General features: G+C 49.7%; 1 protein-coding gene across 1 annotated transcript; it reads right to left on the bottom strand.

Annotated features, from left to right (window-relative positions):
- Positions 1 to 16,259: 16,259 nt before the first annotated feature.
- On the bottom strand, positions 16,260 to 18,693 carry LOC131592055 (protein phosphatase 1 regulatory subunit 29-like). Its single transcript, XM_058863310.1, has one exon. The coding sequence runs from the start codon at positions 18,684 to 18,686 to the stop codon at positions 16,260 to 16,262; it is 2,427 nt and encodes an 808-aa protein (XP_058719293.1). The 5' UTR covers positions 18,687 to 18,693.
- Between the last annotated feature and the right edge of the window lie 466 nt (positions 18,694 to 19,159).

Consider the following 19,159-nt stretch of genomic DNA (forward strand, 5'->3'; position numbering starts at 1 on the left):
GTGTAGGGAATGCTGCTTTTGCAGCTTGGTCTTTGTGAAAAAAGGAATTTATATTTTAAGCTCAAGGCTGCTCTAAGTGTGATGTCTGAAGATGGTAGGAGTGGCAAGGTTTGTGGGAAGGATCAGCTAGGATACAAGCAGAAGTAAATGGACAGGGTGTCAGGTCCAGAGGAGGAGGTAAATGCAGCAAGTCCAAAATGAGCTTGTCCATTTCTACATTTAATTTGGCTTGTCCAAAAAAAGTCATTTATCTCCCTCTATAAACCTTGCCTCACCAACGTTGTTCCAACTTGGCAGGAATCAGAAATGCATGAATTCCTCCATGCAGCATCACCCCCCTGTTCTAAGATGCCATTAAAACACACAGGAATTTCAGTTCCTTCCTTTCCAGTTGGCACAGTCCTTTCCATGACTTTCCTATAAACTGAGACTTCCATAGTGACATTCCTCCAGTTCCAGGACATTCCTCCTCAGGAATTTCTCCTACTCACCATGAGTGTTCAAAGAGCATTTGGGTTGACCTTGAAATGTCCCCAGCCAGCTCCCTTAGCGCTGCTGGATGCATCCCATCAGGGCCCATGGACTTACAGGTGTCCAGTTTGCTCAAGTATTTTCTGATCCTCCTCCACACAGGTTAAGTTGCTCCCTATCTTCCCCCAGTCTCTGGGGCCTGGCATTTCTGAAGGCCAATATTGTTACTGAAGACTGAGCAGGAGAAGCCAATCAATACCTAAGTGTTTTCAGCCAGCATTTCCCAGATCTTCCTTTTGCCTCCCATATTTTTGTATTTTTGTGTTTTTTAAGGTTCTGGACAGTCATGGGGAACTCACCTGGAGGTTAATTCAGAGGTGCTCAGCACTGTGTCCCATGGGTGAGTAGTGCAGAGCGTACCTACCATCTGCTTGAGAAAGGACCTGGAGCCAAATGCAAACGAGGTCATTAGCAGACAGCCTGACACTTCCCAAGATCAATCCCACAGGGACTTCTCTGTCTCAACACCTATCCTGGTTCAGGAGGGGCTTTAGGTCATGAAGCCATGTGTTTCAACTTTTTCCTTGTCTATTTTCACCAATAAAATCTTGGGGTTTTTCTATCCTACCACTTCCCATACATACTCCTGTGTCAGCAATCGCTCACATCAGCGTTCTTGTCATGAGACAAATTTTGCTGTTTAGAGGATTCCAGTGCGCTGGTGCCATGGCTCTCCCTCTCTAATGTCATCTGACGCGCCTGCTCGTGGTCACAACACCTGCCTGTGTGGGCACTCTGCTCCCCAAGGTAAGCATGTCTCCATGGGTGTCCTGTCTTATATGTTTTCATTCAACAAGAAACACAAACTAAATGTAGTTCCTTCTCCTGTTCATTTGTCTGATTGCTGCTGTATACATTTAAGTTTTTTTCTACCTGCACATCCCACTTTCAGTCCATGCCAAATAGGTAGAAGACCTGAATTTTTTGCAAGTGCTCACTGTGTGCTGGGAGAAAAGGAAACAGCAACTGCAGAAACTCTGTTCTGAGCCTCACTGCTGCAATGCCGGGAAGTTTCGGATGCAGCTCTTTTCCCATCAGGTTTGTCAGATGATCTTAGTATCAGGCTAACAGCTATTTGGCATTTCAGACCATTGCAGCAGCCTTGCTGGGCAGACCTTGGCACAAGGCTGACAGAGGTTGGATAAGATGTGCAATAATGCAGAAGAACGGATATACTGGATTGTCATGAAGGTCCAGCTGTCCCAGTGCTCTTTCTCTCCCTCCTTAATACTGGCCAAGAGCACTTTAAAGAATTTCAGAAATTTGGTTTAAACATTTTGGCAAAGAATTTCATCAGCTATTTCTTTACTAAGATATTTTTCTTGAATTTTCTCTTAAACCAGGTGCTTAATCATTTCAAGGATACTCAATGTTCTCACTTGGGAAGGAATAGCCAGTACTTTTGCCCTGCTTGCCTTCTTCAGAGCATTTGTAATTTTAGAATCCTCAGTGGAGAAGAAGATGCAGACAGCTTTGATTCATGCTGATACGGCAGATTTTCTGCTGCTTTTCCACAAAACATTTCCTTCATTTGGAAGAAAGGTCCTGATCCCCGGGCAGATAAATTTGCTGCTTCTGCCTGATGGTCACCTGGAGACAATGATTACAGAGACCAGAAAACATGTGCCTTCTTCCAGTGGGCCTTTTTCCTGCCTGAGATCCCAGCAATGGAGGAGTAGGCTATGAGGGCTGTCCCATCTGGAGGATGAGAAACCCTAATGCCATGGCTGTCTGCAGGGAATGTTTCTGGCAAGAGCCTTCTGGATGTGCGCTGTCCAAGGAACCCTGGTGCAGTTCCAAGGAACTTCTGTCCAGATGGTTCCAGGCGACAGTAGAAGGAGCTGACCCATCAGGGGAATCTTTTCCTGCCCACCAAATCCCCTCATTTATAACAGCAGGTTGGAAGCAGATGCTCCATGTCACAGAGCAGAGGAGCCCAGCTGCAGCACAGAGCCTGGTCTGGGTGCAGATCACCCCACACTGGCAGCACAGTCACAGCCTCTGCATGGCTTGGAGACCCTGCCCCACACCAGACCACTCAGCCTGGGCTGTGGTACACTGGGAAAGGGTGCCCTGCAGAGCAACACCACACACTCCCAAGGCCTCTGTTAGAAAGCACATTCCCTTGCTTCCACTCTGCCAGAGTTCCTTTCCCAATCTCCCGCCTGCATGCAGCCTCACTCTGCATCAGGATCCAGCACTGCCCCACCACCCCTGCACAACATGCTGTCTCAAGCACTGATGGAGCAGTTTCCTGCCTCTCCAACCTCTCCCCACCCTCATGGATCCCAGCAGGGTCACACAGTGAATTAGCCTAAGACCCAGCTGCGGAACAGCTGGTTAAGCTAGATCCCAAGTCATTTTTCTTGTAATCAAACATCTTGTGTCTCTTATTGCAGCACTTGCAGACCTGGATTTTCACCTGAGATCCACTTATTAACTAAGAATCTTTGGACTCTGGCTTCAGGGCTCCTGATAGTGAAGCAAAAAATCCCAGTTACCCTATCCATAAGCAAGATGCTAAAAATATCAGGATCACATGGGATTAAGCCTGTACTTGCTGTACATAGAGGTATGGTTTGTTTAATAGATCACTGAAACAGAAAGGTCTGCGGAATTCATTGAGATTTTCTTTCTCTGCCCACCAGAGCTGCTCTCTGAGTCATTATGTGGTGCTGAGTCTGTCCCCTGCCTGCAAGAACAGTATGTTACTTTCTCTCCTTCAGTCATTTCTGAGGTGATGCCCCTGCCCAAATCTGACTTCCTCTGTACTGTGGTCTTTGTTAAGAAATTCCAGCCTGTGGGTGATGCTCAGGTGCTGTAGTAGGTCACCTCTGGGGTCAAGGTGTGGAAAAAGCTGGTTACAGCTGAAAACATTCAAAAAGGAGCCAGGATCTGGCTGGGAATTATGTCTGTAGGACAAGGTGCTTGATCCCTCCTGGAAGTGCTTTCCAGGGATCTTTTGAGTGTTCACCAGGTCTGATGGTGTGGCACCGTGTTAGAAGAGGCCCCCTGCCCTTCCTGCCCCACATCACACCTGTCACTGGAAAAGTCATAACTGGAGTAATTTAGGCAGAGACATCATCTCAGAAATGACTGCAGCAGAGAATATCCAACTGACTCCCACATACACTGATTGTTTCTCAGCTTCCCCCCAGATTCCACCTTCTGTCTGCCCCAGCGCAGTGCAGGTTGGCCCCATTGTGGTGCCTGTCTGCCTGAGAACTTTAGCAGCACTTTCAGTGCACACTGATGCAGAATTATGCTAAACCCAGTAGTGAATATTGCTCAGATATTGCTCAGACAAGTTTTGCCCTTCTTCATCCCTTTCTGAGCAATGAGCTGGCTGCTTTTTTTTTTTTTTTTTTTTTTGCTTTTTTTATTTGCTTTTTCTTCCACCCCATATGGTCAATATTTAATTTTTGGTGAACAAAGATATTTCTCACATTCTGTTTCCCTGTGGGAATCCACTTCCTTGAAGGTTTGGATGACTCAAGATGTGAGGAATTATATTAGACATTATATGAGAGGGGGAAATATGTGGACATGGGAGGAGACAGAAGGAGTTGAGGGAAAGAAATGGAGAAATGGGAAAAGGATAACAGATGGAAGATGGTGAGAGAAAATATCAAGAAAGTGAAGGGGAGGAGAGATAGAATAAATCATTATTCCCTAGAGAGGTGAGGGTCAGTGAGGAAAGGTGGAGAACAGAGAAAACAGGAAAAAAGGAGAGTGTGAATGGAGTGGTTAAAAATTGCAAGGAAAGCACAATCTGTAGGAGAGGAGGAGGGAGCCAATGGCCTAGAAGGTAAAGCAGAGGTGAGAGGAGAACCTGTGTCCTGTTCTGACAGTGTTTTGGGTAAGTGGCAGGTTCTCACAGGTAGCCAGGCAGAAGCCCTGAGGTTTGGCTGCCATCATGTGCTGCTTCCCTCCATCCACCACAGTGCCCAGACTTGGGACTAAGTGATGTGAAGAGAAACCGAGGGAGACAAATCTCTTCCATTTCCCAAAGGTGTTCTGTGGACTCTATCTGGGGAACAAGGGATGTCACTTTCCAAGAGACCCAGGCAAGTCCATTCCTCCCCCAGAGCCAGAAGGGAGTTCCTCAGTTTCCTCAGACCCAGGACGGTGTGTTAAGCTGTAACTCTGTGAATTCACAGATGTAATGACTTTGCAACTTATACTTTTCAGTGGAAAGACTCCATAATATGCCAAAGTGATCACTCCAAGGCCTTCAAGCAACGAGTTTCTTATTCCTCTGAGAGGGCATGGGGGTGTAGAGAAGCTGTGCTGGCAAATCGAACCACTTCAAAGCATCCCTGCATAGCAACAGTTGAAAGCAGGAAGAAGATCTGTCATCTAAATCTTCTTTCTGGGCTGGCTAACGTGCCTCAGGCAGTTTCACCTTCAGGCACACACACTGCATAACAGGGCTGGAGAAATCAGTGCCCCCCTTCCCTCGACAGGATCTAGGTGGGGGTAAGAGCCCCAAGGTCAAATAACCCAGCACATGCACACTGAAGGCAGGTGTAGACAGAGTAGTTCTGAGACGACAGGAACAGCAAAACCTGGAGGGTCCCCTCTCTCCCTCTCACACCTCACCACCAGACTGGTGCTCTCTCCCTGCTGCACACTCAGCCACAGGCAGGACAACCTTCTTAGAAAGGCAGGATTGGGCCTATGACACCTTCTTAGAGAAGCAGACTACTCATCCAGGAGCAGAGTTGTCACCTGGGTGGCTGAGGGTTTTTCAGAGGTCACTCAAGCCTTGATTTCTCTGGACATTGCCCTGGCAAGTTCTACCTTCCAGTTCAGCTCTCTCCACAGCAGTGGAAGGAGGAAGGAGAACCAGTGAGGGATCTGGCACCCAGCTACCCCTCCAACATCAGACCACAGCTCTACAGGAGTTTAAAAACTCTTTACCTCCACCCCATCAGTGTGTGCAACCTTGTGTCCCACTCTCCTGAGTCGTGTGCTCCACCTCAGCACCTCTAGTGCCACTAAGGAGCCAGAATATCCTTTTCCTGGCCACCACAACCACCACCAATGCCATTGACACCTCCTTGCTTCTCTTCCCCATAGGCACCATTTCCTACAATGGCCCAAAAAGGAGGGCACCACTCTCGTGGAATATGTTAATATGGCCCTGAAAAGCCTCTAATTAATCCTTATTATATAATTCACAGCTTCATCTGGCAGCTCCTGCCACAAAGGACTCAACAGACAGTGTCAAAAATACCAATTATCTCCCTGGCTGCCACTTAAGAAACAGAGAGAAAGAGAAACAGGTGTCACAGGTAGGAAATCTTGTGGCTGACAGTGACACAAGACAGAAAACGCACAGCAGAGAAACAGAGGCAACAGCTCTCCCCCCACCTTATCATAAAGGGATGAGAAGCTGGGACCTCATGTGTCTTCTGGCCCAGTGCTCAATTTGAGCAGAACCCAAAATAAAACCCCTGTTCATCCAGACAAGCAGGCATCACAGCATTAAGCACCCACTTTCTTTATCTGAAGAACATACAGAACATACACATACACATACTCATACACAAACAGGTACAGCCACTCCAGCCTTTACAGATTTAACCTGCACCTCCTTGTCCTGATGAAACCACGCTATGATACAGTCTGGCTTGGCTTGGCCACTTTTGTCAGCTGCATCACTGGCTTGCAGCTCAGGTCCTCGGCCCAATAATGCCATTTTCAGATGTTAGGAATCCCCAGTCATCAACTCCAGATGTTCAGGAAGAGAAAGAACAGAGCAGAAAGAAATCCCCAGGCTCGTGTTGTGATCTGGCAACAGCAGGCAGCTGAGGCAGGTTTGTGCCTATCTGCTCTCAGTCTGTAGGCAAGTCTGACTCTTCCTCATGCTCCACGCCTGGCTATGCTTTCCCCTCCTTCAGCCACCTCTCCCCAGAGGTCCCTTGATCCCCCCACCCATTCTTCAGGTTTCATCTTATTATTCAGGTCCTGTTTGTCCCCTGATACTCATGGCAGAACCTCCACTATCTTTGGAGCTGGAGCAAGACAAGTGGGACAAGGCACTGGGCTGGAAAATTGGGTGCAGAAGTTGCAATGAATTCTTAATGATGCCCTTTCTGGCAACGTATACAAAGGGATGGAGCAGAATACTTTTCTTTTTTGAAGTGTTTCTTATTTAAAAAGTGATGAAGCTTTTGGTTCATTTTCCACAGTAGCATTGGCTGGGCACCTGCTTACTTCTGCCTTGCTTAGCAGGAGTCACCAATACAGCTCCTCGGACTCATTTTAGATGCCATTCCTTTCTCCTTTGGGAATGCATGTCAGCTGCCAGTCCCGGAGGAGCCTGGCAATCCTGCCTGCTGTAAGAGGTATCACATAACCATGTTGTGAGAGACAGACCCTGCTCCAAGGAGCCTGACAAGGGAAGGGAAGACACAGATCCCTGCTGAATATTTGGGAAGCCAAGGAATGGAGCAGTTCTGCACTCTGCCACAGTCCCACCAAACCTGTGGCAGAACCTTGAGTTTGTCCCTGTAGGGGACCACCACTGATAGTGATGATCTACCCATCATCTTAACAGTGTATGGGAACCTGTATAAAAGTATTCAGGTCTGTGTTTCATCTCTCTTATCCTTTTATTCTTAAATATTTCATTTTCAGGCTGTTTGGGGTTTTCTTTCTCTCAGTTTCTTCAAGGGTCAGAAGGGAAATGTTGAGGCAGTGACATCCTCTGCTCCCCTGCTATTGGTGAGCATGGCCTGTGCATTTAAAACCCCAAATCCCCTTGGGCTCTGTGTAGCTCCCTGTCCTCCAGCTCTGCACAATGCACACCTTTGCCTTTTAATTGAAAGTGCATCCAAGACGTGGGGAAAGATGTCAGCCTGACCATTCCCTAGCCTGCACTCCTCTCATCCCCTTGAGAGACAGCCCCCAGGACAAAGGTCAGCAGCATGATCCTCACACCTTCAACCATACGTCCATTGCCCTTCAGAGCTGCTGGTTACTGGTTCCATTTGAGTCAACATTCTCTGGAGAGGAGAGATTCCTCCCTGTGATCTCTTAGGCTTGGCCTGACCCTGAGGAGTCATGACAGCTCAGGATGCCCAGATACTTAGTGCTGCAGAGAAGTATCCTCTAATCCAAGCCACCAAGATTTGGACAGGAAATCAAAACCCAGAAAAGTTGTTACCTTTGCAGTGGAAAGAGGATTCATCTGCCATTCCATCAGAGATGCTCTTCCAGTGCCTACAGTCAGTCCAGAAGAGGGCAATGTTGCCCACTTGCCTGTCGGTACCACAACACAGAGGCACATGCACGTGTACCTGCAGGCAGAGATGACAACTGTCCCGTATGACTTCCAGAAAAAGGCTCTGTGGCTAAGTCAGGTCCTTCTGTGCTGCTGCAAATTATGGTTTGGATAAGTCACTGAACTTCATAAGGGTGGAAAAGAACCATGTCAGCACAAACCAACCACAAGAAAACACAACAGTCTTCCTGAGTCTTCAGCCAAGCAAACACGAGGCTGTGCAAAGAACCCACCTGCTCCTCTCCAGGGTGGGTTTGCTTAGCAGGCCAACTCACTCTGGCCACCCTCACACTGCCCACTGCAGCCACTTCACTGTGCACAGCCCTTGCCCCTTCTCTCACTCCATGATGCAGACATCATGGTCCAGCAAGCAGATCCTGGAGGCAAAGGTCAGTGCGGTTTGCTGCAGTAACTGCAGTCTGTTGGACACAGTTACCTCCAGAGGCACTTGCGAGAATAATGCAGACACACAGACACAGCTCACACTTCATCTGGACACACACCATCTCACACCACAGAGTGCAGAGCAGAGGACTCCTAAGGTCTCTGACTGGAATCAGCCAAAGGCTGTTAAATACAAGCACTGCTTAACTCTTTCACCACAAATCATTTTGGCCCAGAGGGCTGACTACAGTGCCTCCCTCAGCCCAACAGTCCTCACCTGACTTCAGGACATTTATGATGTCTTCAGCCCTGACAGTCTTCCCTTCCCAAAGCTTCCTGCTCCCCCTAGACAGGATTTGCAAATACACCTTGTCCTTTCTCATCCCTGTGGCAGAGCAACCAAATGAAATGCAAGGACTGTGGAGACAAAATCGAATTTAGCAACAAAATAAACAGCATGGGGGCTCTCCACTGATTAGATTACGCCTCTTTATAATTTATGCATTAATTCCTCCCAAGGTCTGAGATTCCCCGTCTCAGAAGGCCTATATCCCTGCACTGCAGAGATACAGATGCCAGGAACATCACTTTGACTGCAACATCCAGTTTTCCACCAAGCAGACGAAGCTCTGATTAACCCCAGAAGATCTCCTCTTTGTTATGCACCATTGTCCATCCTCCAGAGATACACAGCCTAGCACCGTTCCTTCCCACACCCAATCATTCTTCCCAAGTCCAGTGGAGAATATGTCAGACTGTGAAGCATCTGCCTGTAGCAGCATCTGCTCCTAGGTCTGCTCTCAAATCAATTCAAACATTAATAAGAGTCATCATCAGCTACTGCACCATATATATCCAGGAGCTGTTGTATCCATAGTCACAACTCCCTAGAACCATTTATTCCTGTCCTTTGCGACACAAGGAGCAGAGACTGTGAGCTCAGCACACTCAATAAGGAAGCCTAGAAGCCATGGCTAGATCTGTCTAATCAGAGCTGGATGTGCAAGAGCAAAAAAAAGAAACCCTCTGAGCCAAGGAGCCATACCACTCTCAGGAGAAACTAGAAACATTAAGAAACAGGAGGCAGAGAAGAAACAAGACATGCAAGGGAATGGCTGCTATGTCACCATACACAAATTGGCCTAATTATGTGTATAAATGCACCAATAGGCATGGATTTGCTGGCTGTATTTTTGACTTTAAATATTGATGCTTAGGAAGAGCTGAGATCAGGATATCTGCTGGTGGATTAGGCTACAGATTGCTCAGTCATTACCCACGGCTGGATCGCCTGCCTTGGACTGCCTTCCTCCAGAGAGCTCTGGAGCACAGACAGAGGATTTGTTGTGTAGGTAATGGGCAAGGAAGCTCTGCCTTACACCCAGGCAGAGCTGTCTGCCTGCCCTGGGTGGGGCAGAACCTGGGTGCTGACTGCTGCAGGAAAAGGCTGGTATCCTGACAGAACTGACAACTGGGTAAAAATGAGGATGTGTCCAAAACTGGCAATAGCCAAGGGCAGAGAAACAGTGTGGTTGGGAAAACAGATGACCACTGGGTGCCTGGGAGATTCTTCCCATGTCCTGACCCAACTTTCTCAGCTTCCCATATACCCTGTTTCCTCCCATCCCATCCCATCCCATCCCATCCCATCCCATCCCATCCCATCCCATCCCATCCCATCCCATCCCATCCCGTCCCGTCCCGTCCTGTCCCGTTCTGTCCTGTCCCATCCTGTCCCATCCTGTCCCACCCCACCCCACCCCATCCCACCCCATCCACCCCATCACACCCCACCCCATCACACCCCATCCCACCCCATCCCATCCCACCCCATCCCATCCCATCCCATCCCATCCCGTCCCGTCCCGTCCCGTCCCGTCCCGTCCTGTCCTGTCCCGTCCCATCCCGTCCCGTCTCATCCCATCTCATCCCATTCCACCTTCTCTATCAGACAAGTCTGGAAGAAATTGACTCAGAAGCAGCTTTTCATAGTTTTTGCTTGTTGATTTTTTTTTTTTTTAGGTTTTTTGTTGGTTTTGGTTTTTTTTTAAATAAGAAATTTATTGCAAATATAGAAATTGATTTTCTCCATACAGGAATCTCCGAGTTGAGGAAAAACGATTTCGTGCCATTCAGTTTTAAAACAGGAAAAGAAGGAAAGAGAGGAAAAAAAAAGAAAGAGAAGAACAAGAAAGAAATGCAGTTCTAAAAGAAGAAAAGAAATTTTTTTAAAAAAGAAAAAAGTAAAGAACATAACTCCAACTTAAATTTGTCCATACACAACCGGGGGGATCACAGGGTTGTTACGGAAGGAGGAACACCAAAGAGGCCACAAGGAGCCAGTCCCAGCAGCTGCCTCCCAGGCCCTTCCTTACATTCAAGGGCTGACACCCCCTTCTCCGTGCCTGGCAGCTGCCCGCCCCTTCCCACCCCCTCACCCCAGACGCTGTGCTTGTGGATGGACCAGCCGTACCAGCCCTGGAGGGTCTGGCCTGACCCGGACAGACTCTTCCTCTTCCCCCCAGGGAAGGTGGAGAGCAGGCGGTGGGGACAGGCCACCCAGGAGCAAGGCCTCACAGTGGCGGTGGTAGTTATGGGGGAGGCAAAGGCCAAGCCGAACGCGCGAGGACGGGGCATACGGAGGGGGACCGTAAAGGGGGGAAAAGGGAATTTAACCCCGGGTGGGGCAAGGAGGAGAAGGAGTGGGAGGAGAGGGAGAAGGAGAAGCCAGGCAGAAGATGCCCTCTCTCCACTCTGGGACGGGGTGGGTTGGGGCAGCCCTGCAGACAGCTGCCCTGGTAGGACGGCCAGGGAGAGGTACAGAGACACCTCCCCAGGGCGTGTAGGGGGAGAGTCAAGGGGAGGCAGACCAAGAACACCCCTCACAGTACAAGGCCAAAGCGGCTGAGGGATAGGGTTGGGAATGCGTGCGTGTGTAGGGGGGATGCAACAGACACTCCCCTCTGCCCCTTCTTCAGAGAAGGACCCAAAAACACCTGCTCAGACAGGGTGAGCAGGGCACGGCTCAGGTGGGGCAGGCTCCACCAGCCCTACAAGAAGCCCCCATAGCGTGGTGGGGGGTGGCACAAAGTGTCCGTCCCGCACCAAGCCACCCTGAGGAGGCTCAGACGGTGGGACAGCAGCAGGCTGGCTCCAGAAAGAGGACACAGATCCATGAGGCTCTTCTTGACTGCAGCTTGTGTGGAAGGAGGTGGTGATGGTGGAAGGGATGTTCTCCAGGCTTCTGGAGGCTGTGCGTCCTTCCTGACACAGCTGAGCTTTCCAGTCAGCAACAAGCATGGAAAATGTGCTTTTGGGGCCCTGGGTCCATGTCCTACCCACATGGCAGCTGCCCACCCTGTAGCACTGAGCTCTGCCCTACAGAGAGGGGTCACAGCTCATCATGAAGTCTGTCCAGATGTTTTTCTCCAGGCACTGCTGACTTACCTCACCTCCTTTCAGAGAGCTTCACCCCTGCACTCAGTCCTTTTCCTTGCTGTTCCCTTTGTCCCTTCATCATCCCATTCTTTCCACTGTAGCCATCTCTTCCCCAGGTCCTTCCAGCCTGTCCCTCCTCTACACCTTTTCCATCTCCCTCTACCTGTTACCTCCTTTCCTCACCACTCCTTAGTCCCACCATACCTTATTCACCCTTACCGTGTCTGTCTCTCCTCTCTCTCAGCTCCTTTTCCGCCTTCCTCCTGCATCTTCCCCTCCTTCCTTCAAGCCTGCCAGGCAGAGCCTCCTCCAGCAAGGCAGGCTGATTAGCATTGCAAACACACAGAGGCCTCCTCAGCCCGACATAATTCTTCATTTGTCAGTCATGAATATTTCACACCTGCCTCAAGAGGGATTTATTCAGCATGGAAGAGTGGGGAGGGGGAAAAGTGAACATGGTACTGCAGCATAAACTGGGGCAGCACCAGCAGATACGGGAAAGAGCTCTGTCCCACAGGAACAGCTTGCCTAGAGTCCCACCTTCATTCTCCTGGGTGCAAGACGCCAGCCCAGGCTTCCTCCCCAAGGCTGTTCTTGGGGCTAGAGGGCAGGACTGTACCCAACTTCATTCCTCACTCTCCACAATTTCCAGTGAGGTGAACTAAATCCCTGTTTTCTCTTCCAATAGTTACCAAGCCAGAAATAAAGCGTGAAAGGGTTTGGTCTTGGTTTGGCCCCAGAAGTCCACTTTGTCCTGGGAGGAGGCAGCATTGAGGGACTTGCCAAAGCCAAGCCATAGAGGCCTTAGAAACATCAGGCAGTCTCTCCACACTTTTTCCCAACAAAGAGGTTTTTGAGGTTTCATCATGCCCTGCCCTCTGCCAGCGCCAGCCAGGGGAGAGAATGCATAGGACAGACCTAATCCAGAAGTCTATGCAATCAATAAGAGGAAGGTGGTGGGAGATCTTCTAAATGATTGTAACTAGCTCCACATCAAGTTTTCACTATCAGAGGTTTCCCTTCAGCTAAAGCACTCCACATTCCCTCAAGAATAACCTTGATTTTTGGGAAAGAGCAACCAGGACAAAGGGAGGGTAGTGACCATTTCTCTTACAAGATCTATCTTGACAGGCTTCACTCCTGTTCCTCAATAACTAGGAGAAATGTTGGCCACTAGAAAGAGCAGGCCTTTGGTATATAACACATACCCCTTTACACATATGACCGTGAAAAGCAGCTGAGAGACTACATTTGGAGCAAGGGAAAGGGGGACAATGGAAAGAAAAAGGAATGAGGTTTATGGGCTGATTGGGTTGGGTTCTCTTTGGGGTATGTTCCCTCTCAAACTGGTAGGAGTCTCTCATAAAATCACATCAGGGATCAATGAGAGGAGCAGAGAAAACAGGGACAAGGACAGGAGAGACTTGGAGGAAGGAGGTTAAATTCCAACAAACTGGCACATACACAACAGGTGTTTGCTCAGAAAAATACAGTAAAGTTGTCATGCAAATAGAACATTAAATCTGCTTTCCTCCAACAGGGCTGGCATCACTTTGTGAGCCTTCATCCTGAGGGAGGAAGCAGGACAAAGAAGAAGGGAGGAGGAAGGAAGGTGAGACACTTTGTTCCCCTTCCTTGCCCTCTTCCTCCCACAGAACAGTCCATCTTGTGCAAACTTCATCCAATGGTTTGAAATGGGGGACTACAGCTGAGAGAGAAATGGCTTTTCCCTCCTATCCAGCCTTACCCCCATCAGAGAAAAAAGAAGGGCCTGATGATAGCTGTATCCCTGACCTCTCTTTTCTGCCTCATTGAGGTGTTGAGGGGAAAAAGCAGAAACCTTTACAGATTAATGCTCCCCCTTTAAGTATTAACTGAGCAGAACTGCTTACAAGAACACACAGCAGAGAAGCACAGGGAGGGAAGAACTGGGGAGAGGAACAAGACTCCATCCCCCCCCTTGCCTGTCATCTCCCTTTTCCTGTCCCATTCTGCACCACAGCCATTAGTCCTTTCTGCTTGGATAGTTGCCATGCTGGAAGACCACTGAGCCTGCTCCATGTGGTAGCTGGGGAGGTCTCTGTTGTGCCTAAGCATCTCTCACAGCTTTTACCTGTCTTGGTTTGCTGCACGGTCCCAAAATGGAGGGACACTTGCCAGCAGTGATGTGACTGGCCTTTGCGACTTCCCTTCATCCTACTGCACATAGGTGCACACACACATGTGCACACACACCCCTTCTTCTTGGTAGGATTGGCTTTTTCTGTGTGGAGTCAGTCCCACAAACACCTCTGGACTCAAGGCAAAATAATGCTTTGACTGTGGGAAAGCAGGCTGAGAGTGAAAAGTCTGAGGCAATGGGGTCAGGACCTGGCTTAGGATTGTTACCCTCAGCATCCGTATAAGGAAGAAACTCCACAGATCTTCACAGGTTTACACTTTGGGGATACCTGCTCTGGTTTTCGTGCACCAGACTCTGCCTACTGCTCCCCCTCATTTACAGAAGGTGAAATTGTCATCTGTGGCATAGAAGCCAGCTCTCACAGCTGACATTGCTACTACCTGGCAGATAACAGGCAAGTTCTCTGCATGAACCATGTAAATCCCTCCTAGACAAGCTCCTACACCTTCATTTTTCTCCCAGGGCTCCCAAAAACACTGGGTCTTCTGAGGAACATCTCAAACTACTTAGGGGGAACCAACATAATATAGGCCTTCACCCTCATCCTGACAGAGGTGAACTATGGTCAAGTGCTGGGCAGATCATGGAGAGGAGGCTCCATGATTAAGTGCTGCATAAAGACATGTTCAGCAGGCAGCACTCCTGCCTGACAGAAAAACCTTGGGGGAGATGGTGCCAAAATTGTGCTTTGTTGGGTTGCTCAAAAATGGGACTAGGTGGAGAGGGAAGTAGGCTCATTCCCAACTCTGTGACAGATCTTCTACCAAAGAGGCAGAGGTTGGGACCTAGCAAATGCGACTGGGATTTTGTCAGGACATGAAAGGACCCCTAAGAAAAGTTTGTCACACCTGTGAGGAGGTGGAGGATTTAGGAGATGATATGTTGCTCTCACTCTCACGAGGGCCTCTAGGTAGTCAAAGGAATGCTGCCATCCACATGCTGGTGTCCTCTTCTACGCCAGCACACACAGTGCACTCAAAAAGGGAGCTGCTTCCAGGCCATCCTCCTTGGGCTACTCACAGGCCCACATTCTCACATCCCATTTGTTCCTGTGCTCCTGTCTTCACCCTAGGATGCCCCCTATTCATGCCAGAATGTCCATAGCCTATACAAGAGAAAGACTCTTTGTGAGGCCAACACAGTGAGAGGAGCAACTAAAATCCTGTTCTTCACATTCACCTGGAATTGAGGAGGTTGGATGATGCTCTTCTCATGGACGCTCACCCCACAGCCCATGGTGCAAATCAGTTGGGAAGAGCTGCAAAAGCTTCATGGAGAACTTGTTCTGCTAGATCCTCTCTGGGTCCCCTCCTCATGGTAAGGGGGAACATGAACACAGAGCATTAAACTGACTGCACAAGGGCAGCCTGAGCATAGGTGTGTGTGGTGAGGAGGACCTCTGACCTATAACACTCATGAAGAGATGGGAACCCTATACACCTCTGAGAGACCAGACCTTCCTGCCTTCCTCCACCCCTCCTTGAGGACCTGGCTTGCCATGCCAAAGAGAACATTCACAACCTGTTTTCTCCCTACCAACTGGGAGAAAACTGGCTCTGAGAAGGCCTGGAGAATGCCTGTCCCTCCAGAATTGCTGGTGTTCATCAGCAGCAACATGGCAGGAGAAGGGAAGGAGGAAGAGCAGCAAGAGCACAGAGCCTGTTATATGGCAGGTCCTACCTGCCTTGGTTCTTCACATCTCTTCTTCCTCTGAGGAGGACAGAGGTTTGTGAAGTATCTAGACAGGAAGTTCCAGCCTAGGGACCCTTAACAGAGAAGGATAGGTGAAGGGCAAAGGAAAAGAAGGGAGAGAACTTCTTCCAGTAATTCCTATCTGTCTTGGAAGGGGACAGGAGGGAGAGAGAAAAGCCTCCACTGCTAAAGAAAATGAGGGGAAAAGTTAATGATGGAAGATTTGGCATAGCACGTGTACATGGTGGACAAGGAAGCTTTCTAAACCAAAGTCCTTCCCTCCCACCCAAAAGAAAAATCAGCCTTCAACAGGAACAGAAAGATGAATAGTTCACAGCTGAGTTTCATGCCCAGTGAGTGTCCACCCCTGCCCTTCTTCTGCCACCACTGCCACCCACTCCCAGGCCACCCACCCACACTCCAATGTTGTTACCACAGTGTCAGAGCAGGACACTCTTCCCAACCATCAGTGGGCAGAACAATGGTCCCCGTAACACAGTAGAGACAATTCGGTGTGTGTGGGTGTGTGTGTGTGTGTGAGTGTGTGTGTGCGTGTGTGTGAGAGAGAGAGTGTGTGTGTCTGTGTGTAAGAGCTGTTGTAAACTTTAAGAAAAGGTTTTGTCAGTTTTGTATTTGTTAGGAGCATTTTGTTGTTGGTTTATTTTTCACAGTCAAGTGGCTTTTTTTTTCTGGTTGTTGGAGGGGGGGTCTTGGTTTGTATTGTTTCCTTGTGAGGAAGAGTCACAGCTTCTGCTGAGCAGAGACTCCTTTCCAGTAATCCAGGATGTCATGCAGATCCTCGTCCTTGGCAAATTGAACTTTCTTCCTCAGGGCATGCCCAGCTGCCATGTAAACCTCCTCCCTGTGATGCTTCTTGTAAGGCCGGAATCGCTCCCAGATCTTGTGGGTGCTCTCTGAGGAGTACTCGGGGCTGGAGGAGTAGCCCGAGAAGTAGTGTCTGGGGGAGAGCTGGGAGTACGTGGAGTCTCGCTTGGACCGGGACAGTGGCTTGAGGAACGACACCCGCTGGCTCAAGGTGTCAGCACTTTCCTCATAGTACAGGGCCGGGAAGGAGTGACGGTGCTCGCTGCAATGATAAGAAGGCTTGACCTCCAAGTGGTGGATGGCGCTCGGAGACACCAAGGGAAGACGATCCAAAGGGCTGTTTAGGGGGCTGCCCTTCTCAATGTATTTGGAGTCAGACTTGCTGAGTGGTGGGTGGTCAGGCACATCCAAACTGAAGACCTTGGCGCTCTTGATGGAGCCACTAGAGGAGACACTGCAGGTCTTTCTGGCCACAGCAGCGTCAGCACTGAGCTGGCGCTGCAAAGGGTGGTGGGAGCTTTCCTTGTAGGGTGGGGAAAGAAAGCTGGGCCGCTCTAGCCCACTTGAGGAACCGGCTGGGATGGACTGGCACTCAAAGGCCATATCTGAGTCAACACCAGTCCCACCACCCAGGAAAGATGCTGTGTCCAGCTTGAGGGCATCAATACAGTTGTTGATGATCTGGTTGACCTTGTCTACCTCCTTGGCTATAGTAGAGATCTCAGCAGCTGAGCCTTGCCCATTGTCAAGCTCCCTCAGGTCCTCATCTCGCTGCGTTCTCTCCAGCCCATCCCCACCACCAGTCCGCACCTCAATGTAGTTACCTTTAGCGGTGACTTTAGGAGTCTCCATCCCAGCATCTATTGACTTTGATGGGGGCAACTTCTCCCCGATCATGGAAGGGATGGAGGACATCCGTGAGACAGGAATGACAGGTGGCTCACCCAGCTTCTGGGAAGGATGGACCATGGTACTGGTATCAATATCCGATCCATAACGCATTTCCAGAATGGTCTTTTTGACATTGAGTGACTTCTGCTTCTCCTCCTGCATCCTCCGCTTCCGCAGGCAGTAGTACACCACCCCCAGGACAATGACCATCCCAAAGAGGCAACCCAGGGTGGTCATAATATAGTGTGTAGTGGTGGAAGTACTAGAAATAGGATCTTCCCTGCCTTTGCTCCGGGTTGCAAAGGTCAGGCAAGTATGGTTGTAACGCCTGTTGTTGCGGATAGAGGCCACACAGAATGTATAATCAGTGTGGGCCTTCAGCTTGTTGACAGTGACATACTCCTTCTTGCTCTTCAGTGTCGCAATGTCAGAAACGTAGCTGTTGTTGTATTGGACCAGCACATACATCTTACTGTAGGGCATGGGGATGGTGACCATCAGGATGGCTGAAGTGATCGTGACATCATGTAGCTTGATGCTGGGACTGAAGGAGGAGTCAGTGGTGGAAGAAGCTGGTGGCTTGACTGAGAGGAAATCCCCAGGGCTGATGGCTGACCCCTCATCCAGATCTCGCTGGGAGTCAGGGGTGTAAGGAGTTGGGTTGACCCTGGAGAGGGAGGGGATGGTGCCCCCTCTGCACATGGACTGGAAGATGGTGATGGCATTGCGGTTGTGGTGAGGCCGAGGCACCAGAAGCGGATACCCAGCAAACTCCCGTGGAGTCTCACACTGGAGACGGTCATAGTTCTTGGTGACATTGTTGAAGAGAGCCAGCCAGTTAAGAAAGCTGTAGAGGCTACAGTCACAGTTGAAGGGGTTGCCAGCCAGCTCGCACACCATCAGGTTGCTCAAGCTGGTGAAAGTGTTGCCCTCCAGACGGCTGAGGCGGTTGGATGACAGGTCAATGCTAATCAAGCTGGGGCACTCAGAAAAGGCAGTAGGGGTGACCAGCTCAATTAGGTTATGCTGTACAAAGAGGAACTGGAGACGGGCCATGCCCCGCAACATGCCCTCTGTCAGGTTGGTGAGTTTGTTATAGCCCAGCTGTAGGACCTGGAGGTTTGACTGACCCATGAAAGCCCCATCCTCAATGTAGGAGATTTCATTCTTGGTCAGATTCAAATCAGTCAGGTTGCCGAAGCGGTTGAGAGAGGAGTAGAGCACCACTTTGAGCTTGTTCTCGTTCAGACGCAAGTCGTGCACCGTGCTGTTGATATGCTGGGGGATGGTCTCATAGGGGGGCTGGTTCTGGCTGCAGATGGCCAGCCACACATACCCTTTGTCCCCCTCAATCAGCCAGCAGTCACCTCGCACGGTGCCAGGGGAAAACAAGCAGAGCAGGGCAGCTGCCCACAACCCCAGGCACAGCATGGTCTGCAGTGGTGCCCTCATCAGGATGGGGGAAAAGAAATCCCCAACAAAAAACAACGCCAAATCTCAGGACAACAGCAAAAAGAAACTAGGGGAAGGGAACTTGGGTTTAGCAATGGAAGGGAATGAGCACCCCAGTCCTATCGGATGTCATCACCATTATTTCTTCTTGCCCTCTGGATCAAGCCAGGACCGTAGAGGAAGGGGAACACATGCAATCTTCTTCCAGAACACCCAAAAGCTATGACCATGGATGTTTGTTCTGGAAGGGAACTACTTTGTGCTTCTTTTCTAAACAAAAATTCAGGCCAAGAATAATAAATCTTCTTTGATGCTCATGAGCGACTCACATACTTTTTCCACTTTTCTCCCCTCCCACCCACCCCCCACCCACACCTAACCCACCCCAAAACAAACCCAAGTCCTCCCCCCTCTAGTCTTCCCCCGCCCCTCCACAGTGTGATTTGGAAGAACAAGGCAGGGCTGCCTCCTGA

Source organism: Poecile atricapillus, chromosome W (genome assembly GCF_030490865.1).
Source record: "Poecile atricapillus isolate bPoeAtr1 chromosome W, bPoeAtr1.hap1, whole genome shotgun sequence".
Classification (NCBI taxonomy): domain Eukaryota; kingdom Metazoa; phylum Chordata; class Aves; order Passeriformes; family Paridae; genus Poecile; species Poecile atricapillus.